Source organism: Pelecanus crispus, chromosome 5, assembly GCF_030463565.1.
Source record: "Pelecanus crispus isolate bPelCri1 chromosome 5, bPelCri1.pri, whole genome shotgun sequence".
NCBI lineage: Eukaryota > Metazoa > Chordata > Aves > Pelecaniformes > Pelecanidae > Pelecanus > Pelecanus crispus.
This window is the reverse complement of record NC_134647.1, coordinates 72,829,673-72,855,772: the sequence shown is the minus strand read 5'-3', so window position 1 is coordinate 72,855,772 and position 26,100 is coordinate 72,829,673. Positions and strand designations below refer to the sequence as shown.

Sequence of the window (26,100 nt, the reverse complement as noted above, 5' to 3'; positions counted from 1 at the left end):
CTGGCAGGGACACAGCATCAAATCTAGTTAAAGCAGCCAAAATGGCAGCGTCTGTTTCCTGCTGCCTGATTTGTTCATATTGATTACAGACCTTAGTGGAAACCCACAGCTGAAACAGCGGAGTTTGCTGCCAGTTTTGCTGTGTCAGCAGAATCCTGAGATTTCTGTAGTGTGTGATCAGAAGGGAGATTAGATTATGTGTCCCAATGTCCTCACATCTTGGGCAGTCACCAGATAGCCCTGCAATACACCGGGCATCTCGCTGCACAGGAAACCCACCCCAGGCATGGCTGGAGAGTGGGAGCCTCAGGGGAGCTGCTGCTGCTGAAGCCCCCACAAAGCAAGGGGGGGTGTTTGCAAGGGGCTCGTGCCATCCCCCTGCAAGCTGCACGGGGCTGCTCAGGTGGGGAAGCAGCCCTTCCTTCCTCTCCCATGGTCCTCATCCACTTTGTCTCCCCAGAGGTCCATTAGTATTTCCAGTCCCCCAGCTTTGTGCAGATTTTGTGGGAGCATTGCTGGTGCAACCCTCAACCATCACTCTCTCCAGCCCATGGTATACGTATAACTGCTCTCTGCTGCTTCAAGGAAAGCTGGGAAGGAAGCAAAACCACAGACACACTGCAAATAAAATTCCTCCCTGAGCAAAACAGGCAGTTGTCTGAAGCCCTGGGCTATGCGAATTGATTAGAAGTTGTCTTGTTGCAGCTGTTACATGTGTGCTGGGGGCAACACAACCATCCACGCCTGCCTCCAGCCTGCTCGGCAAGGCGGGTGCCAGGGCTCAGCAGTTTGGCTTCCCAAACCAGGCAGCACCCTCAGGCCCACGAGCCCAGACTGCTTTTTTTTACACACAGGCAGCAGCGATGCAGCTTCTCCAGCAGACTGGAGGAAGACTTTTTATAATTTTTTTAATCTCCTCTGAAAGATCCCAGTCCATCATCCTTCCTGGTGACGTGCCCCAGCTTTGAATCAGCTTCACAATGAAGAGATGACGCCTGCCCCCAGCGCGGCGTGTGGCTCCGGGGATGGAGGGCAGCAACAGAGCCGTGCCTGGGCAGCCATCGGGTCGGCCCCAGCACCTCGTCGAGGGCCACGGGCCGTGGCTGTGTGGTGGAAGGAGGTGCAGCCTCTGTGATATGTTTTTCTTTCATGCACTCATAATTGACTCTGATTTTAGCAGCTGGTAAAATATATGCTAAAAGAATGGGTGCGTTTTTGTCCCAGTGTATCGTTCCTCCCCTTTTTATGTTGCCTTGAACCTGCTTACTCAGCAAACTGTTCTTTATTTCCGAATTAAGGATGTGAATTTTCTTTCATTTTAAGATCTCTTTTTTTAAAAAAAACGTAATATCTGTGGAGCTGCCACATTGAGATTGATTCCTCTGGAAAGTGTGGTATTTAAAGCTAATCTTGCTTGAGTTCGTAAATTGCTTATTATGTGTGGTGCTTAGGACTTGAATCGCTTTTCTTGGCCAGGGTGCTCCAAGCTCTAGGGGAAGAAGAGGAGCGTGAAAGGTACAGCTGCATTTAAAACTGAAGTACTAATTTTGAAATACCTCCCTGTAGCAATGGGAATTTTTCTCCCCGAAATAAGTGTTTGGTTTCAGGCTGGTTAGAGACACATCCTTAAGGAAAGAAAAGAAAAGAAAAAAAAGAAAAAAAAAAAAAAAAAAAAAAAAAGGACTGTCTGCAGATTCATTTTTCCATTACTTGGAAGTCATCTTGTATATAATTTAGATGGGTCTTAACGAGGCATAAAGTCACTTTCAGAAAACTGATGACTCTTCGTTCACTCCTCTGTGAAATGAGGGCCTGGAGCCTTCCTTTTGTTCCTCTGGTGGGATCATCAGATCTGATTACAGAAACCCGATGAAGCTCTTAATTCAAGCACCAGAGTAACCACAGCTCTGGTCTTCTCCTCTTTATTGATCTTGTGGCCGGCCACGTTTCAATTTCAGCCTAGCCTACTCCATGTTTCCTTATGTCTAGTGAAACTCATCCCTGGCCCTTTTGGGTTTATTAACTCTTTAGTCACCTTATGTTTTTCAGTAGGGCTCAGAGTCTCTGGCTGTGCAGAGAGGACTTCTGCCAGCTCCGGCTCTGAATTTGTGGTCATGTGGATGGAGCAGAACTTGCGGCACTCAGGGAGTTGGGGTCTGTGCGGATCATGACATATTCACAGTCTCCAGTTCCACCTCTTTTTATCTCTGTTTGCCCCCACTGCAAAGTAGGGTGCTGACACAGTCCTTGGGGCCACATCGCGGTGGGTCCCCTGGCATTTGCGGCGTTCATGCCTGCCGTGGATTTGCATCTGCTTGAAGGCACCTCGGCAGCCTGGGAGGCGGGTGAGCCCAAAGGACAGCCAGGGCCTGTGAGAGGTGGTGCGTGTTGTTCATTCCTCGGCTCTCAATTCACGAGTTTGAGCTCACCGGAGAAGCCGGCAGGTGTGAATTTTTCATTGCTATTTCCTCCCCGTGCCTCGGCACACCGCGAGCTGCAGTTTGCCGACTTGCCCGCTTCGTAGCAGGAAAGGTCAGGAACCTCATAAACAAGGTGAGAAGCAGAGCGGGGCGGTGCGGCCGCCCGGGCTGCTGATTCCTCCTGACATTAGAGCGCTAATGAATGTTCTGTCATGGTCCCGTGAATATTGCAGGAAGCTTTCGCCTCCCGCCTCCCCTGCCTTTGCTGGGCCTCAGAGTTACCAAGGTTACCTGACGTGACTTTCCCGGGAGAGACGAGCAATAGCTGCAGGTCGGCTGCTCCGGGGAGCATCCTGCCTCCGCAGCGGGCGTGGGGCCAGCCCAGCGTCACCTTCCTTGCGCTCCCTTTGGCTGTTCCCCTTCCCCTCGCTCCCACCCCACACGGCATAAGATGTCATTGATTTCATTTTATTTTAAATTTTTTTTTGAGTAAGGATCATATTAATTTTGGTTTGTTTGCATAACCCGGACTGTTATCATCTGACTAATTACTCACACATTTTCCTTCAGACAGCAAATGGGAGAGATAAAACTGCAGCAGGTTTATGTGATTTCTGCTTATCAAATTACTGTAATTATTTGAAGAATGGCTTAAAATTGTATGGAGTAATGAATTTAATTACGAGTTTGCAGCGATGCCTTGTGCTGCATCCGGCTTGCAAATGGGTGAGTTTATGAGAAGCTCTTCATAAAGCGGCAGCAGACGGAATTGCAGCACGCTCCTTGCGAAGAGAGGCTCTGGCACCTCCATACCACAGCAAGGGGGGACGGGGCAGGCTTTGCACGTTGGCTTGACAAGTTGTGCTCATCATTCAACTGATCAGCTCACTGAGTCCAATTCTAATACAAACCCAAGGAAGACAAAGTGCCAGTAGCCTTCTGGTCGTGGCATGCTGCAGCCGGTTGGCTTTGCTTGATCTCCTCAGCCCGGGGGCATGTGGGGGACCAGCTCGCTTGCCCAGACCTCCGCACCTCCTCCTGTTCAGGAGATCAGCCTGCGGGTAGCTGTCAGCGAAGGCAAGTCAGACAGTGCTGACAAACCTGTCCCACCAGAGCCACAGCCTGTTGCAACCTGCTCAAAACACTCAGAGTAGTGTTTGCCATCTCTCTGCTCCACACTAGGAGCAGCAAATTTTTTCACCGCAGCTGGGAGATGCACGGGGACGTGCCTGACCCTGTGAGCTGTGGAGCATGCTCTCTGCTCCTAGGATGTCCCCAGACCCTCAAAAGCAATGAATGTCTCCCCCCCCGCTTGTACTTTTCTTTACGCCTCTGCTTAGTTCCAGTGCTATAAAAAATTGTGTTCTGCATTCCACCAAAGGGCTCCATCCCTCCTGAAACTGGCAGATGGGGAGATGGCAGCTCTCCATCCCCACAGCTGTGGGGCCAGTTGAACAGCTCAAGGGAAGGAGACCCCACATCCCTGTGGGCTGCTCCCTGCCTCTTGTGCACAGATGTGGAAACTTTGTGTTTCCTGCTGGTTGAGGTAGTAACGATATATGAAATTTCAGTCTTTTGTTTTGTTGACTAAAATACAGACAGCAATGAGACAGCCAGTTGTAGGAATCCTGAGTTTTACAGGCAGAGGTTTGGGACTGGGCAGTATTTTTATGCTTTTTTCTATTACATGCTGCTGGTATTTGATGTAGATGGTGTCACCTAAGTGGATAAATAGCTGGAAATGCTGGTCCGGAATGGGGCAAAGCCAGATGAAACACTGTCCTTCAGAGCAGGTTTGTTTCAGAAAGCAGGAGCATGTTCCTGAGGGACAGACTGACAAAGGTGGACCACACCACCATTCCCAACAAAACTGGATTGTGGAGAAAGACACAGGGCCAGTGGAGTGAAGAGATTTGGGCTAGATGCATTTAAGCAGTGGAATAAAAGTGCAACCAACAGAGAATTGAAACTGGGTGTATGGGAAGTGGAAAAACTGCTGGAACTTCAGGTCTTCTGTTCTGTGGTGTTCTGAGCTTCGTAAAGGACTACTGGATCATCTGGTACAACCCGACTGCCACCTTGTTCTCTGTGGCATCCCTTATAACATGGTAGATGGTTCAGGCATAACTACGTAAAATACCAGATACGAAGGGTGAAAGAGTAAGTGGCCAAGGGCCATCCAGTGTCTGAAACCTTTGCAAGGATGAAATGCTTCAATGGAACAAATGGTTTATGGTCTACAGCTCAGTGATTACACTGCATCAATGTTTGGGTTTTTTTTTAATTTAAAAAAAAGGTGACTACCATTAAGAGGTTACCAAGTTTTGAAAGTGCAAGCCTGCCCTAATTTGGGCTTTAGGCAAATCTGGTCTCGCATGCAAAGAGAAGGCATTAGCAGTCAAAACCCTTGTCTTTCTTGACACGTGAATAAGGGAGTTTGTGTGCAGGATGGAGCCGTACATGGTATTATGTCTGTCTAAATGCAAGGTCAAAGCAGATTCTAAATGGTATTGACTTCTTTTAAAAGAGCTTGTCACAAGGAAGACATGAATTCTGCATAATCTCTGCAGTTTTATGTAAGTGAGGAAACAGCAAGGTACGATGAGAGCATCAAAAAAAAAAAAAAAAAGTGGTTGTTGAAGCCATAAACCAGTTGTAATTTCTGGCAATCTCTGGCAAACCCTGCTTAGGCCAGCAAGAAAGAAAACCCCACTTTCACTTGGAAAACTTGCAGAGATTTGTGCAACGAATGCTGTAATTGTTAGTGTGTTGACAGTGGTCATAAATACAATTGAGTGAGAAGAGATTGCAGGGGGTAGTGATTTGCCTTGAGTCTGGCCGCTCTGACTCTGACCTCCAGCCATAGCCAGCCCCTGTGGGTGTCTCCGAGGAGAATGGGTTTTCTCCTTCCCATACTGACATGAACTATTTGCATGGTTCAGCATGTGGGACAAGAGGAAGAGAATACCTTGAGCTCCAGAGCATGAGATTTCATTACCCTTAGTGTTTTTAGCCTTTATAGCTACAAATGTTATTAAACATCATAAAATTGTCCAGTTCTTTTAAGTTCAGCTACAGTACTTCTCCCAATTTGTGCTTATATGAAAAAAGAAGACAGCAAAGCTTGTCTATGAAAAAAATGAGAAAATAAGAGTAATCTTAAATTCTTAAAAGCAGTTTGAAGACGTGAAATAAAATTAGCAATATTTTGCACGCAAAGCTGCCTTCAGGAGGGATCTGTATCAGAGCAAATAACGGTGGCTAATGTTTTCTTCTCTCAATCATTTTTAAAGGTCACTTCATGATCAAAATCTACTTGCTAATTTAATTTCTATTCTCAGTATAAATGTAAGATGATGCTGTTACTCTGTTTGCAGGTGGTTTGCTGGGAGAATCAACCTTTTGCCTTTGTTCAGGCAAAGGCCTTATGAGGAGCGGCTGAGGGAACTGGGGTTGTTTAGCCTAGAGAAGAGGAGGCTGAGGGGAGACCTTAACGCTCTCTACAGCTACCTGAAAGGAGGGTGTAGTGAGGTGGGTGTTGGGCTCTTCTCCCAAGTAGTTAGCGATAGGACGAGAGGAAATGGCCTCAAGCTCCATCAGAGGAGGTTTAGATTGGATATTAGGAAAAATTTCTTCACGGAAAGGGTAGTCAAGCATTGGAACAGGCTGCCCAGAGAGGTGGTGGAGTCACCATCCCTGGAGGTGTTCAAAAAATGGGTAGATGTGGCACTTCAGAACATGGTTTAGTCTAGTCTGCCCTTGATTGGTTTAGTGTGAACTTGGTAGTGTAGGTTAATGGTTGGACTGGATGATCTTAAAGGTCTTTTCCAACCTAAACGATTCTATGATTCTGTGATTCTCAGTATGTCAAGATCTGGGTCCAAAGTTTGTGCATGTGGCAGCCCAGCTTCACAGGCTGGTAGGGCCCTATTTCTCAAACCAGGGTTTCTCAGGTGTTTTAATCCAAGGGCTCTCTGATCTCTGATCTCTCTTGCTTCATTTATTTTGCTGCTTTGCTTGCTTCTTGCATGTGTGGGAAGGCAAACTTGTGTTTATTTGCTATTCTGTAGCAAACCAGGGTTGCTCATGAGCCACAAGTTGAGGGGGAGCTTTCTTGCTCTCCCTGCCTCACATTGCCTTAGAGATTTCCTCTCCCCAACTCTTTCCAGTATCTCCGTTCTTTTAGGATGCACCTTTCTGTCTCAAGGCATAGAATCAGGTATGTCGCTGAGCAGAGTTCAGCAGAAAGGGAGAAGAAAAAGAAACCTAGGGAGTAAAATGCTTTGGAGAGTCATACTAGCTTTAGATTGAGGACTCAACAGGCAGTATGAAACTTGGATTTTCAGCTCTCACATGGCAACATTCGTGGCTTTGTTTGGGACATTCCCCTCCTACTTTGTCACGAGGAATGATTTCCTCTGTATGGGCTCTGCAGAGACCTGCCTCAGGTCTGCTGTGGGGGAGATGTGAAAATCCCAACAGCTGACTGTCTGCCGGAGAGCCTTGTCTGCGGTGTGCCAGCCTCAGGAGCAGGCGGCTCAGGTTGCATGGGTCTGTGGTTTCCCTGCCATTTCTGTCTCCTAAAGAAACCCCTAAGATCTTCCTCCAGCTGCTGAGACACGGGGCTGATCACGAGGAGACTGAGTGCCGTCTGGAGAAGACTGGGACTGTGTTGGTTTTCACAGATAGGACGGGGACCTACTTTGTCTTCCCTCAGGCAGGTCATGGGTCTAAAAACCCCTGTCTGGAAGGAAAGATTATGTTTTCCCAAGGAAGCTGAGGCCCCTGTGGTCATCTCCAACATCAGAGACTCATTGTGCAGGTTGTCTCCTCCTGGCATTTTGTGTTGGTTGTCAGCTCAGCAAAGCAAGCAGCTGAGATTCAGCCAATTCCACTTCTGTCCTTGGCAAGTGTGTCCTCTAGTGTCCCAAGCAAGCTTGTGGCTGGAGCCCCCATCAGCTCTGAAAATCGCAGCTATGTCTTCAGGGCCTCAGTAGAGTATGCCCTGCTGCAGGGTTTGCTGTTGATGCTCTGAAAAGGGACACATGGTCTTGGTTATTTTGTGCATGAAGGATGCCTACAACAGGAGTGCCAGCAGTTATTTTACCTTAAACACCCCCTCCCTCTTAACTTTTCCTCTAGCTTGAATAGTCCTGACAGCAGTGGCCTGTACACTGTACACTGAGCTGGGGAAATAAAGATTCACAGTATTCTTATCTGTAAGGAGATAGCTGCTTCTTACATCCTCTAGGAAAGACTTACAGCAGCCTCTGCTTAGTAGAAAGTTTTCTTTCCTGTTAGTGGTTGCAGCTGGGAGAACCGTGCCTCATCTCTTGCTTGTAATTACATCAGTAGAGTATCTTGAGAGAAGGTTAAATAGTCTTTTGTATATCAAATAAAGCCAGTGAACTTCACTGAAATCATTTAATGAAAACAATCCTGATTATCTGTATATACTGCCATGTGATATTTTAAAAGAACATCTTAAAGGGAAACGTGGAATTGTTTAAGGCCTCTAAAGACTAGAGTGCAGAGGCTATGCAGCAAATGCCTTTGTAACCTAGGATCTGAAGTAGACTTTGAATCCAGTTGTTTTTTTCACTGTTGTAAAACATGAGAGATTTTGATACGGTAACTCGGATTTGATTCAGAACTTTCTTATTAACTGTTCTTCATGCACATCAAATTTTAGAGACTGAGTTAAAGGGCTTTGCACATCAAGGATGGAACTGACTCAAGGACAGAGCTATTAAGGTGTGTAATAATCAAGAGAAGAGAATTAATTGTCTTTAATTTGGCATAAATCCCAAGGACCATAACTTTGGTTATTAGGAATTCGGGGCCTATTTCCAATTAGTTATACCCAAGCATGCTTACGTTTCCAACTTTGGGAGTCTAATCTGTGAGCACGTTAGCGCAGCAATCGTTGACATGCTAATAAAGGACAGCGCTGCCTGACCTCTCCGTGTGTGGTCACTGCCAGCCGGTGTTTGCCTGGCAGTAAATCAAACCATGGTATTGCTTTATCGTTTCTGACACCTTGCAGTGAGCAGCTCGGTGTGTGTCAGCTGCTTGGGCAGTCCATGCAGACAAAATCACCTGGGCCATGCTGGAGCAGGTCAGAGAGGCCACTGTGGCTTTTAGTTTTTGGTTTTTAGTCTTTGAGCCTCTTTCTAAGACATCTGCTCCAGCAAAGCCAGGATGTCTTCCCTTTCGGTGTATGAAATGTAAATAGTGCAATTGTTATCTATACCGGAAAATCTGGTCTAACCTGAGCTGGGTTAAAGAAAGAGGCGGCAGCGGTTTCCTGAGTTGGCAGCAGCAGTGAAAGCGCATACTGTGACCGCATGGCTTGAAATGCAACACCTCTGTGCTGACAACGTGGGAAAGTATGCGGGACTGCTCGGCCGCAGCCAGCCAGCCACCCCTGCACGTACCTGCAGAGCAGGGTGAAGGTGCCGTGTCCCGCAGCAGGGCTGGCTACTTCATACGCACCAGGAAATAGGAAACACAGTAACATCACCCTTGTAAAGCGCTCAGTGTAAACACCTGAGGGTTTTAGGGAAAGGTGGGCCTTGAGACTCCTGTAGAAACAAGCTCCTCTTGCAAGCCAGGCTGTGTGTATCTTGCATCGAAACATCAAAGCAGGGCTGTCAGGAGCACATGTAGCCATGTGGGTATGTGAGGGGCAGAAGGAAAGATGGTTCAGAGCAAGGAAGACAAACCAATTCATGCACTCAGTTCCCCTGTAATTGTTTTCCGAGACCTGCAACCTCATGGTGCTTTAGCCCCTGTCTGTTGAACGCTGCCTGCCAGTCAGTCAGGAATGAAACAAAACTCGCACAGGGCAAGAGCATCACATCCCCTCGTAGCTGTTCTCAATTCTGTTTATCCTGAACCTTGACTTTATTGCATGAGAAGGTCCTGGGAAGTCCGCAGCGGCTACCTTTTTTCCCCCCTTTTCTGTGATTTCCCATTTGAAAAAGAAAAAGAGATAAGGAAACTTCAACAGCTAGTGTGGGGACTACTCCTCCCAACCACTAGTGTGTGGAGCTAGTGCAGGGATCTTCCTAAAGAAACCTGGAATTACATTGCAGTGGAAAAATAGCACGTTGTCTTTAAAAGTTCTATTATTCTACTATTCTCCATTTTCAAGGGGGGGAAAATCCTTTTAAAGCTTTCCTTAAGTTAATTTTCCAGCATAGTGAAGCTGAAGCTTGCCAAATCCAGGTGTCTGTTTAGCTTTCTTGGTCTATATCTGGTAGATGTAATGTTTTGGGGAAAAAGGTAGGGACCATATTTAAAAAAAACACAACCTTCCATTTGGGAAGGAGTCCTGTACCACCAAGCTCTGCAGCCCTCCTCACGTGCCAGGGAAGAGGGGTGGGGAAACCCACAATTTTGGTAGTGGTCATTTAACAATATGAGCCTTTGACTAGCAGTAAATAAGTCTAATGTTAGGGAATGCATTTTCCTTGAACAGCAGAGGAATTTCAGCTGATCTTCTGCATTTGGTTTATATTAAGATGAGTACCACAGGAGCCAAGAGGTGCCATTTTTTTTATCCACTTGGCCTTGATGTGGTTTCACTGCCAGCTTTCCATTTATCTGTTGCATGCTCTTTAATTCATGAGGGCCTGCACTGGGGATTTGTTTAAAGCCTTGGCTGAAATTGTCAGCCACTCCTTTTATTGCACCTCTTTCTGAAAAGATGGCTGTTGTGGCAAAGCAGTAAATAGCAAGTGTTGCAGAGGCTCAATATCCTATCTGTAAAAAGCAGAGCATGTCCTCTGTTAAACTCTGATCAATTACATCATCCCAGCATTAAAAACCATCACTTGTCTGGCAACAATGTCTTATTTGTGTTTGCATATAGCCATTGGCTTGCTATGGGTCTTTCACTGGGGGCCTTTCTACTTCATATGGTCTCTGAAAGTCTGTTAAGGTAACCAGAGTCTCTGTCTAAAGTGATGTTGGAGCCAGTGCAATTAGTGGATCTTCTAGAAAGTGATGGCTTAATATAAGACATAAAACTCATAGTAAGAGAATATTTCTGTCCCCGACTCTGGTCAAGACTTGCTGTGGTTTTCCCCTTTATAAAAAGTCACTTCCCCACCAAGTAAATAAAGTTAGTTGCCCAGTATCTCAAGATGTTTTCCGTGGTAGAGTATTTTAAAACTTCTGAATGGAAAGCAGCGATTTGCCGTATCATTGATCTGTCTGGAGTTCAGATTAAATTAAAGCCCTTCTTACAATTCTCGAGTGATTTCCATCTATGTGGACCCTCTATGCCTGAGCTGGCTGCAATAGAACAAGTGCATTGAAACTTCACATTTATTGTTTCATTTGAAAATAGAATTTCTCTGAGAAAAGGTATATGAGAAACTTCCACAGAGGTACCTGATGTCAATATGTGAATATTTTCTTAAAGGTTGTTTTCTTTTTTATTACTATAAAGAAATAATACCTTGGACTATAAATTTAATTTGTGTTTTCCTATATTGGCCTTGGTTCTATATACTAGTTTTGCTAACTTATTAAAAATATTTTGATATAATTTCTGAGCATTTGCTCAAAACACGGGTCACTGTAGTTAAGGAAATGGCAGATGTAGCCGCATGCATGAGAATTTATGAGTGTGGCAGGAAAGGATGGTGCTGGAGGAAAGGCATAGGGTGAGGGAAGAGGCAATATGGGGAGGTGGGGAGCAGAGCAGGCTGTTGAGGACCAGGGCTGGTGCTTTTCAGCTTGTTTGCTGCAGAGGAGCCTTGTTTTTCTAAGAATTGTGTTTGTCCTCCTTTCCCACACCCACGCGCCTTGATTGCTAGTTTTGGGATTCAAACTCTCACGGCATCACAGAGCCACTCCATCCCATTGCTTGGCAATTTTGGAGGTTGCCTTCAAGTTTCAGCTTAGTCTTCGAGATCAGAGAGTGAGGAGGTGTTTCGGGAGGGTGTTCTTCAAGGGGGGGAATCTTTGTTTTCCTTTTGAAGCACTGGCAGTTTGTGAACGACAGAGCTGGAGCGTATTTGTGCTTTCTCTAATGACTCTCTAGCTCCTCCCCAGTACAGTCTTAAATTTCAATTTCCAAGCTAATATTTCCAGAATATTTAGAATGTTCTCAAGAGTTTTTGTTTGGGGGTTTTGGGGAGGGTGAAAGACAGACAAGAAGGAATTTTTTTTCTCTCTCAAGTAATATCGCAGTGATTATCGTTAAAAGGTCAACAGTCATCGCTCTTCCATGTTTTCTGAATACCTTCCTTTTTTAGTAGCTTAGATGCAAAGAAAGGCAGTGCTATTTCTTTCCCATGTTGGAACAATTGCTAGAAAAGAAGACTTTTTCAGCAGGGTATTTTGTCAAAGCATACAACTTTTTCCCTTCCCTAATCTTAAAAGTTTTTCCTTGAATGTTGCTGGCCGCTGTTGCTTTGACAGGCTGTGATGTTCCCCCACAGGAAGAGAAGCCACTGGATTGGCAATGATGCGGGCAGGCTGCAGGAGCTAAATAGAAATCAGATTTTAGCATGATCTAACCCTTTCAGTAGGAGTTTAAGTGACCGAAAATCTTGCATTCTGGCCTGTGAAGTGGAAATGAACAGATTTAGTATTCCAGCTGAGTGGCAGCAGGAATGCTTCACTTCAATCTGAAACTCGATGTTAGAAAGCGTGGGAGAGCTCTGCTGTCAGATTAACTCAGTTCTTGTGCATTTTTTCCTGCACTGAACTGCAACCAAACATACATGGATCAAAACTCAAATGCTCCATTAATTTAACCACACGTTGTATTTAATGGCGTATGGAAATGCATTATTGATTGCACATCTTGAAAATTAAAATCTCTATGCTAATAGCATATCACATCAGCGCAGGTGAAGTAGTATGGAAAATGCAGAGGATTAATAAATGCCTTAGAATACAAGTAAGAGCTATTTCCATGCTTTTCTCCAAAAAGATTGAAGTTTTGGATATGTTTTAGTGGGAATGTGTTTATATATTCTGTCACGAGGAAACGTGCAGTGGCAATAGTTCTGTTGTATTTCTCAGTATAAAATATTAAAAAGAAACAATGGTTTGAAAACAGTTCTACAGGCAGTTACATTCAACAGTTGGTACCAACAAATGGCATAGTCCTGCCTGAAAGCACAGCATGGTCTTCTTTTACTGTTCCTTTAGTATGGAGTCTTAATAGCTGGCTGCAAAACCTTTCTGAATTCATTGTGTTTAAAGAACTTTTGTGAGTTTTTTCAATGCATACTTCCAGCTGATGAGGTTTTTTGTAAGTAATAGTTGTTGAAAGAGTCTAGGCTTATTTATCAGCTGTTGGATATGACCCACAAAAATCTATTTTTATCTACTTGAAATTGTGCTGTAATTTTTGGAGAGGAAATAAAAAGGGTTAAAAAAGGGACCCTTGCTCAGGCAGGGAATCTTGCAGATATGATCTGTTTTACTTGTGTGTAAGCTCTTCCTCACCCACATTCTTGACATTTCTTGCTGTAGTTTCTGCTGTGCTATACTCTGAACCCTTAAATGACTTTCAGTGCCATACAATCTAAGCCCTTTTTAGTACTTCATTAACATGAGTGACTAGTTTCTCCGGTCTCTCAGGAAAATGCTTGTTTTGATGTGTCTTTGGCTTCGAGTTGTTTGGGGACATTGCTCTACATTCATGGCAGTATAGTGGGCTTGGATTTGGAGCAGGAGGCCTAGGGTGGTCCTCACCTCTTAAGGGCTTTGCGTCACACTTCCCACCACTCTACAAGGCTGTGTCATCAGCTTGGAGAGGCGCTGCCCTATGGCACAGAGCTTGTTTAGCCTGAGCAGATAAGCCTCTGCTATAATCTTCTTTCTCAAGTTTTTTAGCTCTTTTAGATATATTGGGCCTAAGTCTTGGAAAAACTTGAGTTTAGGACCAAGACTGCAAACGTGACTGTCATTGCAAGGAAGCCAGAATGGAAAGCAAGAAGAGGTAGCCAGGATCACTGAAGGATGATGTGGTAATAGGGATTTTGTAAATGCTGTCTCAGACTGTTGCAATCTAATCTGATAAAGGTGTAAATAATTGTTTTCTTCCACGATGGGTTGAGGTCTCCTAGCTGACAGGAGGCTCCACACCTAACACATACTGAGTAGAAGTTGTTATTAATTATTAAGAACCCTAAACTAAGAACTGAAACAGTGGGTTGTAGGTGCAAACCTTTAATTTGCCCAAGTTTGTGACTGAATACTTACTTCTGGTCAGCTTCATCTTTGCTTGACCCTCCGTCAAGCACAGGTCACAAGCTGTTATCTGTGAAGGAGAGAGGAATTGCGTGTTCACTACTGAAGTTGTGGCTAGACTCAGTCATCTCAGCAGATCTTGCAGTGTTTATGAAGACCCTGGATCAGAGGAGTGCAAGGACATGGCAGTGGAAGTGCACTTTCTCCTCAGAGGGACCTTTCTCACGCCTTCCCTTGGGCTGTGCTTAGAGGACAGCCGAGCAGGAGAGTGACAACTGTCACCTCCATCAGTGCCTCTAGAGCTGTGGCTCTTTTCTGTGTCCCAGCCCGAACCTAGACTGGATTAGCTACCCCATGAGAAGCTTAGAGGTAGCTGATGTGTGGCTATGTCTGGTGTATCCTGGAGGGCTTTGGTAGTGGCATGCTTCGGTGCTTCTCAAAGGGAAGGGGGACATATTTCCTAATGGAGGGCTGGCGCTTCATCTGTGGTACCACCTTTTCTCCTGGGCAGGTCGAGAGGCATCATGAGGCCTGGAGGAAGGTTGTTTGGATGGTAACAGCATCTCTATGAGCTGTGAGAAACAATTCGTTTCACCCCATTGGGATGCAGTGCCCCCTCAGGCCTGGAGAACCAAGGTTACGCCTTGGGTAGGAGGGAGCACTGGGTGCCAGTTTATGGTGAATGCAGGGTGCTCAGCCCTGGGAAGGTGACATGTTGCTGCAGTGACCGTGCGTTACCTTACCACCGCGCATGTGGGAGCACGGTGAGAAGCAGCACTGGGACTTGGCAGGAGCATAGGCAGAATCCGCGTCGGAGCCAGTTGGGAGGCACTGCCGTGTCTTGCTCTTGGGAGCACCTGCCTCTCTGCAAAGCCGTCCTGCTCCTCTCCGAGATAAACAGGTGCTTGGGAGTGGCCAGCTGTGCTACAGAGAAGGTATCCGTGGCTTGTAAATGGAGATTATTGCTGTCCAGCCATGAAAGCACAACGTTAGCAGCACCCATCTGACACTTGAAGGGTAGCACTGTCTCCATCAGGTGTTTTATGGACTCATAACCTCTAGAATGAGCACGTCCTGTGAGATCCCACGCTGTGAGCCCCCAGGGTGGGAATCTGCTTGACGGTTTATCCTCTTCTGCCATGTCTAGTCTCGTATTTTCTTGAATTTTCCTTACAGTACTTTCTTTGTTTTGGACTGACTCAGATTCTTTCTTTTGTGAACTGTTTTGCTGCTGCTGCCGCCGTGATCTTTCTAAGAGATAGCAAATACTTTGTTTACTGTAAGCTCTTGTGCAGTAATTCATGTGGTTACACCATGACACAGAGAAGTCCTTCTGGAGCTCGTTTCCACACCCACCCATTCATCTGCGCCCTTCTCCCCATTTTCAGCAGGCGGCTTCAGCATGTCACGTTGGCGTGATGTCATACAAAACCAGCAGATTTGTCATTAAAAGCCTTGTCATCAATAGATGACTGTTTGTATTTTCTGCCTGCCTGAAACTGTTTTATACTTGCTAACCCAGTAATTAAGACTTTGCTGCCTTTGAAACAGGTTGGTTTCACTGCCCCACCTTTTCCTGAGGCAATTACAAGGCGGTGCCAATGTCGACGGGGCATTCATTAGCCTCCATGAGACTTGGCTCCAGCAGCGAGCACACACAAACGCACTCCTCCTCCCACCGCTCCCCACACAGGTGGTAGCCCGACACTGGGCAGCCTCTGGAGACCACAAATTTGGATAATAATTTTGGTGAGCTTCTTAGGGGGCCTTTGTGAGAAGAAGGATGCAGGAAGAGAGTGTCGCCTCAAAATGGCTGATAAAATGTTCTTTGTGCAGCTTCAGTTGAACCTGAACAGAACGGTGTCAGGGTTTTCTTATCATGTAAAATGATGCCATTCTTCTGGGCCACTGGATTGCTCGACTGCTTTTGATTGTCTTGCGGTAATTGAATAGCTGCTCTGTGTTACCTGTGCTGAAGGAGTTAGGACTGTTTATTCAGCAAACAGATGTCCTGGATTGTGGTGTGCTTATGATCTTACTGGCTTGCATCTTTCATTAGTTAATATTGCCGACTACCCAGGCTATCTTCCTTGCACTGATAATTTTGCATTTGCTAATGCATTTCAGTGTCTCAGAGGGAGATTTGGAAGCTTGTAAAATTTGTAAAGTAATTCCGTTGATCCATCAAATCCAAGTCCGTCAGTACGCAAGGGTTACCCCTGCAACACCCTATGTTATACTGTGTCAAACTGCTACCTCTTACCAGGATCAGTTCAGCCCTGGTGACTTGAACTGGGGGAGATTCCAGCCTGCCTCACCAAATGGGTAGGGAACATGTGAAATAGCTTTTGATACGTGTATCCTGCTCCTGTGCAGTGCTGACCACAGTCAAACACATTTATCAGATCTCTGCCCTCAATCCATTTCCAGGCTTGTCCCTAGATCTGCGCACTCCTGAATGGCTTCAGGTAGCTGGCAGAATTGAAAAACAAAGCAGCTTTGTGTTTTAATCATCCCTGCCGAGCCCCTAAAATTGATGTTGGGCTGGAAGTCCCTCAGCTGATGCAGGCTGGCAGGAGCCAGTGGCCCAGATAAGCTGTTTCCAGTTCTGTGTGGGGATAAGGCCCAATATCTCACTTGAAATGAGTTGAGAACACCCCTTTCAGTGGGGGAATGGTTTTGATAGACTGTAAGAGATTTAACCTTACAGCTATAGCTGTAATGTATAGAAAAGCTACTTTTTGCTATTTCCAAATTATATTGGGTATCATTTTTTTTCTCTCCCTCAGCAGTCTGAACAATTGGACTCATGATACTAAGGAGGTCTGGCTTTTATAGGAAGAGGAATATGACAAATAACTCCCATAAACGTGTTTACAGTTTGCACTATCATTTCTAAAATACCATTTCCTGCGTTGACACAAAAGTAGTTCACAGTGGTAGGGGAAAGATTTTACAGGTGCCAAGTCATGATATGACCTCCAAAACACAGTTGCATGGCTGCAAGAACAGAGAGTGCTGCACGGGGATTGCGCTAGTAGGAACCTGATATCCGACCCCTCCAACTTTTCTGTTCTGTGAGAGATTACAAGTTTTGAGCAAAATCCTGGGGGTAATCCTGCAGGATTCGGCCATCAACAGCTGTGCTCACTGCAGACTCCTCTGCAGGCCTTTTCTGTAAGCAGCTGTTATCCACATACTGTTCCATGCTGGGGCTGATCCATGCTTCTCATAAGACCTAAATTGGAATTGCCTCCGTGTCCCTTATCATCACTGGATATTTGGAGTGATGCAGAAGATAAGGACGCCCCAAGGGGTATGCGTCTCACAGCAGCATCCTCAAGAAAGGTAGGTTCTGGGGAGCTGGTGAATGAGCTACGTAATTGCAGCTGCTGCGTAATTGCAGCAGCTCTAAAGGAGGTCTCAGCTACGGTTTGGGGCTCTGGGAAAGGTTTCTTACCTTAGCTTTTCCCTTAAAGATGGGAAATGTGTGGCACAAAAGAGCTGTAAGAGAAGGGGGGGGGGTTAGATTTCTGTCACCCCAGAAAGCAGATTAGCAGAGGGAGCTGTCAGGTGAGCATGAGATAGCCTCTGCATATGCTGTCATACTAGATGCCAGAGGGACATTCCTGGCTCCTTGGTGACTGCTGCTAGCAAGACCTCAGCCTGGTCATGGATTTTCTGAGTTTCAGTCTGTAATTGCAAAACCCACTCATCTTTTTTTTTCTCTCTCACTGTTTCTTTCTCCTTTCCTCCTGCTTCTGTTTTCTCTTCCTGCTCTCCTGTCATTCCTGCTTCTGCTGCTGTTGTCCGTGGAGCAAACTGAAGTTTGCAATGCCAAAAACACCTCCTGCTTGTGCCTAGATTTTGCTTGCTGTAACCTAATGCCTACCTGAGATACACCCCTTCTGAAAGTATCTGAAACCCAGAAAGAAAAACTGGTTTAGATAGTCTGTACTTGAAAGCAGATTCATAGCCTGTTTTAATGTGTATTAAAAGCATACTAGCTATCCTTGAATAAAACCAAGTGCTGACAAACTCATTTTCTAGAATAAAGGTATCTGCGTATTGGCATGAATAGGAGGATAGCTATTACTGACGAGCTCCGTGTGCAGACAAGTTACTACAGCTAGCGAGGCCTGAAAGGAGCCGAGGCATGACTGAGCCTCATAATTAGACCTAGATTAGACTTTTGCCGGAGGGGAAGGCAAGGCAAGAACAGCTCTGAACTCCTATCGTCGCCTGTAGTGTTTGAACACAGAGACATCCCTCGCCGTCCCAGGGAAGTCAGCGACGCCAAGCCAGGCTGGAACGAAGCCCCGTTATCTCTACAGGAGCATTGCTGACAGGGCAGGTGTGGGCTTGTGCTTGTGTGGTGTGACCAGCTCAGGTTTTCTCCACAGCCACTCTTCTCCAGGAGGGTTTGGGGGGGCTGCCAGAGCCACGTACTACCAGGGGAGGACCTCCAGTAGTTGCAGTCCCCCATTTCATGATGGTACGGGCACCTGAGGCCCTTGGAGCACCTCCGGAGGAAGTGCTTGTCCTCCCCTTCAGCTTGAGCCCTGGACACTGACCTTGGCCCTGTGCAGGTCCTCTGGAGCTACTCCAGAACTAGTAGCAGGTGAAACCCCGCCTCCCTGTGTCTGAGGTGCCATCAGAGACTGGCTGTCAGATTTCCCCTGATGTCTCATCCCAGCAAACTGCTGCTCTTAACGTCAAGTGTTGCCTCTACGTTTGATTGACAAGGGATCAAACAACTCCTTGCTGCCTGTGTGTTTTTGTAGATGCAGGCATGCCAGCACCACTTGCTTGAGTTTTGGGGGTGGCATGGCCATAGCAGATGGGCGGGTTTCAGTCTCTAGGCATGCATGGGAACTGGGCTGTACTGGTACCAGTGCTAGCCCAGGGAACCTGCCATGGCTCTGACTACACAGGATGCACCGCTTCTCTACTACTGTCATTTGCTACTATAGTTTTGGGGCTTGTGTGCTGTTAAGAGGCAAAAGACTGTGCCACGAGTCTTGCATGCCTGCCTGTGCCTGTCTGTGTCCAGCTCAGCACAGGGTCTGGGGGCTGAGGGTCATCATGCGGTGGTCACCTGTGCCCTCTGTCCAGGTGTTGAGTGCCCAGCATTCCCATTGGGCTCCATAACAGCTTGGGCTTGCAGGGGGTGCATGGTATGGGAGCAGCAGTGTACATCTCTTTGGAGTCCGGAAGAGGCTTCATGTAGGATTTCTAGTGTGGCAGAGGTAGCTTTGCTGCCAGGTCTTTGTAATCAGCATCTCTCTGTTGTACCCAGTGAAGTCAAGGTTAGATCGTGCAATTTCTGCTGGTCTATGGCTCCTCACAAACCGCTAATTTTGACTGAACAGTCACCTCCAGTGCAGCAGGCTGGTCGTGTGCCTGTGGATCAAACACTGTGAAGGATTTTTTGATCTCTCTCGTTTCTGTCAGCAAAGGATCATTGCAGATGGGAAGAGATTTCTTGCACAAATGCTGGTTTCACATTTGCTTTTAGCTACGTGCTGAGCCTCCCTGCAGACTTTGGACAAAGTTAACTGGGTGATACTTAGCTCAATGCATTCTTTGTAAAATCTTGAACAAACCAGAAAAGATTGTCAATGGTAATCATGGTGATTAGATTAGATCACTTAAAGGTTTCAGCCTCCCCAGAGTAAACATCTGCTTTCAATACCATAAATAGCAAGGTGCTGCACTTTAGGCAAACTTGGCCTCTATCCAAGGGAATGTCATTGTTTACTGCTTTTCCTATGTATCTTCCTTTGCTTTTCAGTCTATACCATGCTACACTTCTGTGTGTACCCTTCTTTTGTTTCTTTTCAGCCATGTAGGAGCATGCATTGTGGTTGCTCAGTACTGAGTGCTTCTGTTGCTTGTTATTGAATGCTAGCTCTGGTGTCATTCCAGTTAAGCTCTATGTACCTTTTGTTTTTGAAAATCAATGGAGAGCAAATTTAAAAAGAACTAGTTTTTGTGGTACCTTTCATTTAAAAAAAAAATTCCATTTATGCTTGCTCATGATGAGAGAGGTTTCTAGGGAGGTCGGTCTGGGAGACAAAATATGGTTTGTGCTTTTAATAAGCATCAGGAACCGTTTTTTCCTTTAGAAAACCTTGGATGCTTCATAGCCACTCTTATCTAAAGAGAAAAACACTATTCCAGGGCATTGTTTTGTTTACAGCAGATGTTGCTTTGTGGTACAGAATCTTGATTTGCAACCAAGTCAAGGGTCTTGGGAATTCTCCTGAGGTCTTGGGGAGAAATATGTAAGATTAGCCACTGCAGGCCGTGTCTGTGCTGCAGGTGTGGCAGTACAAGTAGAAGGAAGCACCCGAGGTGGCCTTTTGCTAGTATCTTCCTGTCAGGAGTGAGGGGTATGGTTCCAGATGTGTGATGATAGCAGGAAAAATCAGATTGCAGCGAGTTCAGACTCCTCTGGGACTTGGGAAGATGCTGAGGTCTTGTTTGTTTAAACACCGCAGTGAGCTGGGAACCTTGCAGAATTGAATTTGCCAAAGAAGGAGGTTTGCTTAAGTTCTCTTAAAACAGGGGAAGAAAGAAACATACTGAAAATAATTGAGTTTCTGGTGCTTTAAAAGCTTCTTAATGTTCTTCAAGTTATTTTTTTCTGCGAAAGTATGTCCTTTTGATTGCAGTTCAGGCTTAGCAGAGTACAGTACATCTTGCCACAGAATGAGTAAATGAGTTCTGTTCTGCAGCTGCTATTGAATGACGATGTTGGAGCATGCCTTGGCTTATCAGTGAAGGCTGCCTAATGTATTCCACCCAGCCTACCTGAGTGTGCTCTGCAGCAGCAAACCCAGTTAACTCTTTTCATACCTGCTGTATGAATGGTTTTAGCGGTTACGGGGGTGCTTTGTTTTATAGTATTTCAGTAAGACATGCCAGAGCTTGCACTGGCCGTTTCTTGCACACCTCGGTTGCTCTCTGCAGCCCAGAAAATGCACCAGGAGCTTGCCACAGCACAGTCTGGTGAGGCGGCTCATGAGCAGAGTGTGGCTCATTAGCTTTACATTCATTAGTTTCTAAAAGCCTTCTGAATCAGATTTGGGGGCATGAGGAAGAGATTTACAGTCTATCCTACCAGTGTGACAGAATGTTCCTCGTCAAAAAAAGAGAAAATGGGCCTCTCTGGACCATTCTAAGGGGTTTTATAGTTTAGCTGTTGTTTTTCAAGATGCCTCAAACTGTTTGGCTTTGTGTTTGTCTGTCATCTTCAACTCAGTCCTCCCACAAAAAGGCAAATACCTGCTTTTACTGAATTATTAACAACAATAGATGGAGCTTACGTATCAATGAAAATTATGGACGTTTCCCAGGGCAATTGATTTAAACGGAGTTAAATTTAGTGGAAGCTTCTATTGGTGTAATGAATGCTCATTATAGAGCCTAATGTGCTTTAAGGGCTTGAAAACCTTCTCAGTAGGGAAGTCAGGCTGCTGCTTTCCAGCAGAGGCGCAGCTGCTGTACCATGGCACTGCTGTCACCACAACCGTATCCCATCACTACGCCTGAACATTTCTCTTTAACCTTGTGTATTTTTTTCCTCTTGCAGAAGACCACCTCCCAGCTGGCTTCCCGACCATTGACATGGGCCCGCAGCTGAAGGTGGTGGAAAAGGCCCGCACAGCCACAATGCTCTGTGCTGCCAGCGGTAACCCTGATCCTGAAATCTCCTGGTTCAAGGACTTCCTGCCTGTCGACACTGCAACTAGCAATGGGCGAATCAAGCAGCTCCGCTCGGGTAAGGTGGCAAAGCAAGTAAGCCTTCCTTACCTCCTCACTCTTCCTCCCTTTTCTCTGTACTTGCTGCTATTATTTTTTCCCTGAAATACTGAAATGCAATTCTAAACCCAAATGTCAATTTGATTTGAGCTCGTTTCTTTTACAATATAAATACAGTTTTGGGAGCTGATCCTCTCTGGCAGGATATCGTGGCTTGTTAAAAGGAGACAGTAGAGTGGACGTGCCTTTTGGAACATCACCTGGATTCCTTCTTCGGTAGACCGTCTTGACATTGCCCCAAATACTTGGTAGGCTCAGACGTTTCACTGCCAACTCAACAGGTCTCGGATACTTTTAATAGGAGCACAGTGCAAATCAGGACAATGAGATACTGGTTGGGATTTTACAATCAGTGGTCACGTACTACTTCACTCCTTACATAGACTCTGCAAGACAGTGCTCTGCTTTCTGTTGAGATCTTTATCATTCTTGCTATGTGACACCACAAGAATAAAGAAAAATCCAGGAAGCAGCAATTCTATGGATTTCAAAGGAAGGTGGACACAGTTTTGAAATACACCGTTTCTTTTTGATTTTTTTTGTTTGATAAGCCAAACACTAGCTTTTGAAATACAGACGGTTAGTTCTTGTGGGTGGCTAAGAATGCACTCATTCTAGCAAGGAACTCTTGTTTTTCTGCTGCACTGATAGGTCTCCCAGGACTGTAAGGCCCATTAGAGAATTAAGGAAAATAAAACATTGCTTTATTCACTGACAAAGTGCAGCTCCCCAGCATGAATTGCAGTGGCTATTTAACAATGCACAGCGGCACTACACAGCAGCTTTAATCCGGGGGGAAAAAGCCCACAGTACCCTACAGGAAGTACAGAAGGGAACAGAGCTGGAACAACTTTGGTCTAGAAAGGTCTCACGCTTAAATAAGAGGCAGACTGCCTTGCTTGGCCACGATGTATCTCTGGGCACTCAAAAGCCATTTGTAATGAGTGTTGCTGCCAGGGCAACACCATCTTCCTCCTAGCAAGGTGAACATCTTGACACATTTCCCCATAGCAGGAGCCCTCTGCATAAATCTGATGATGCTTGGATGATAAGAAGTAGGCTTGTACTTGGGGGAGTGGGTAATGAGACATCACTCTCATCAAAAATAGAACCCAGCCTGACACTCCTGATCCCACCTTGATGTACCAGTGAGCGCTAATTATACTAATGCATTTATAGCTTATGAAATTTCCCAGTGACCTTTAGCTTATCTCCCCCACAACATGGTTTAATCTTGATCTGTTTGTGCTGAAAGAAAATATCACACTTGTTAATTATTCTGAGAAGCTTTAGGAAGCAGCAATAGGAAAGTGCACACGGATGTGTTTCACTTCATAGCTGACTAAATCAGCATCAGAAATTACCATAAATGAGCAGCAAGGCAGCTCCTGATGCACTTGCTGTATGTTCTCCAGCCTCCTTTTCGCAGGCACTTGGCTGCCTCTCTACCAGCTGCTTCACAAGTTTAGTGAGATAGAAAGTTTAAAAACAAACTAGTAAACCCTGTCACTGTGTCCAAGTCTTGCTTCCTATTCGCTGTTCTTGAGCAACATCTCAATTGAATATTTCACCTGGGATTCAAACTCTAGAGCTGGCTGCTTGCTGAAGACACAGTAATTACCAAGGGAGGTGTCAAGGGAACCTTTTCAAAATCAATGAGCAGCACACATCCTCAGACTCGCAAAAGAAATTGATTAGCTCTCTAATGTAGTAAGGGAGGTTTCCACAGTTCAATGCAAGAGACTTCCAAATACGAGTGAAGTTTTACTTTCAGGGACCTTGTGATATGATGCCATGTTTCACCAAGGCTCTGGTCTCCACCCTGGCATGAGTGGAGAGCAAGAAGTTTACCACTTCTCATGGGCCAGAGATTCAACCCCTGTTCGCATTTGTGGCTTTCTCCTGTATTTGTACTTGACATAAAGTAGGGCCTGTGCTTTGAAGTGCCTGAGTCCCACTTACCTGACTGCAGTCACCCTGTGTGAGCAATGTGTTGGGTTGGGCAGTCTCTGATCCATTCTGCAAGGTGCTAATTGAGCTCTCCAGCACTACACTGTAGTGGGGCAGAGCTGTTTTTCAAATAAAAGAGTATTTAAATAGATACCTCATTATATGGCAGAGTTTAATAGTTTGCAAAGTCTCTGCTCCATTAAGATCATATCTTACCACCAGCCTGGCATATCTGCATGAATGTCAGTTTATACTATCTCAATCTAAATATACGCTCATTTAATTTCATTTAATTAAAACCCAATAAAAGCTAGACGGATGTAATATAGTTAAAATAGCTACAGCACGGTGTGAGCCCAATATTGCATATACAGAGTGTCCGACCTTCAACAAATACATAATATATTATTATTCAGATGTACTAAATATAGGTCATAAAGGTCAAAGCAGCTTTCAAGTCTGACTTAGAGGGGGGGTTGAGGGATGATTTCATTTCTTCAGGCTCCTAGTGTGGAGTAAATAGCTAGAGGTGAAGAAGCAGCATGCTTGGGAAAGGTGCTCTCTTCTGACACTCACAGTTATGTGGGCTGGCAGTGCTCTGGTGGCTTCAGGCAGGTCTTTGAACTTGCATGCACTCGGATCATGTGCCCAAGGGGTCTCTGAACATCAGTTTCTAAAGGTCTGTTAATCTTCTGTCAAAGTACTAGAGAGTTTGTGGTTTAAGACAACCAATCTGTCATCTTAGGCTTTTTAACCCCAGAGGACTGGTGTCTTTGTCAGGAGCAAGTATGCAGTTTGTTTATCTGCCCTGTATCCTACCGTCCCTTATTTTCTAATTACATCTATATGTGTGTATATGCATTTTTCTCATTAAACCTTCTGACAGCATAACTCTTTACATTTAGAGGGCTTTTTTTCCCCCTTCTCCCCAGTACATAGATCTTTCCTCCCAAGTAACACTTAATTCTTTTTTAAGTCCAGCTCTTGGGTAGTTTTGCTAGTACGTGTTGGGCTAATTGCTCTAGAGATGAGTATGCAAATGAATACAGGTTTTCATCTCCATTATCACAGATCAAGGCAAAAGCAAGGTCTCTGACTCATGATGGTTGTAGCAAAATTCTCCCTTGCTCATCTTGCTAATACTTCCCACCTCTTGTGGAGAGGCTGCTTTTCTGCAAATGCAGTGACTCAGGACAACTCCCTGTTCTCCCCCAGGGGGCATAGCGTCAGTCATTGCCTCTCAGTCATTGACATAGGATCTAAGGCCAGCCATGAGCTGGGAAACCTCCCCAGCATGCTAACTCATTTAAAACTTGTTTGGCTGAACTTATTTTAAAGCTGTCCAGACATTGTAGTATTGCAGGTGATGTACATACGAGTTCTGGCAGCAAGGGTCAGTGCTACACCTCTAACCATGTTTTAAAATTAGTTGATGATGTGGTGGAAACTCTCTCAATATAGATCAGATTGTACTGAACTGTACAGTTCTTCTGTAAAGATTCTTGGATCACAAGCTCCTGAAGACTTCAAAGCAACTCTGATGGTGTTCATACTATCAAAGCTCTTGAATGTTTCCACTGAGTTTCATAGTTGAAGAATTGCTCTTCCACTTTGCTCTTCAGAAAACTTAGAAACAAGATGTCAAATTAGAATAAATAACTATTCTGAATGTTAGCATACAGATATCTTTGCCATGTAAGGAGACTCCAGAACTTCAGGGAGCATTGTCATCTTTCATCTAGTAAAGAACTTGGTCTTATGACAAGTATCATTTGCTTTTAATCACCATCAGTTAACTGAGTTATGGAAGTGTGCCCTGGACCCTAGTGGGTCTTTCAGGCAATTAACTGCAAGTAGAGTATCAGAAAGGGCTCTGCAGGTGACTTCAGTTACTCTCCGGAAAAGTGTAGGTGCCTGTAACAAAGAAGCGGTGGGAGCTGGCTCACTGGGTCATCTTGCTGCATTTGTGCTCTCAGATGGACATCGACTTGAGACAAGGTGTGTAAGGACAGCCCAGAAGAATGGGGGTTGGGGAGTGTTATCCAAAAGGATCAGGAAACCCACACAAGGATGGATGCTCTCTCAGAAGGGACTGACTGGATGAGGGTTGAAGCAATATCAGGGCCAACCAGTTGACAGCTAAAGTTTTATGTCCTGGAAGAACCTATACTGCACATCTGGGTCTTGCTGTGTGAGGTGAGCACAGCAGTGATGGGATCCACACAGACTCCCTGTTGGAACTGGCGGCAAATAGCCAGTCTTTTCTGTAGTACTTTCACTTCTGAAAATATTTTCCCCTAAAACTATGTTAGGAAGTAGCCAAAAGCACTGTCAGAATTCTCTGGGATTCAGTGTTGCACTGCCCTAGTGCCCAGTTGCAGCCAACAAGGCCTTGGTTTCTCTGTTTGATGTTGCTTTGGAGACATTCTTTTGGTGGTTTAGGTTCCTACAAGGAAGTGGTGTGTTGATAAGTCTGGGGTGAGTTTTGGGTCAGCAGAGTGAAGTCCCTTCTACAACACAGCCTCTCCTCCACACTGGGAAATACTGATGCAGATAATCCCATGGGGTCTTCCAGTGTATCATCCTATGTTTTGCCTTGCTTTGGGCACCTGGCTGTGCACTTCCAGCACACGGAGGGTGGCAGGGTCAGCATTCATTCCTGACTGAAGTGAATGTATGGGGT

General features: G+C 45.4%; 1 protein-coding gene across 1 annotated transcript in view; it reads left to right on the top strand.

Annotated features, from left to right (window-relative positions):
* The window catches only part of PTPRF (protein tyrosine phosphatase receptor type F), a 253,455-nt gene that overhangs the window by 123,559 nt on the left and 103,796 nt on the right, over positions 1–26,100 (top strand). Inside the window, exon 4 of the mRNA XM_075711100.1 lies at positions 21,238–21,426. Coding sequence (XP_075567215.1) covers positions 21,238–21,426 — 189 coding nt within the window. The remainder of the gene's footprint in view (positions 1–21,237; positions 21,427–26,100) is intronic.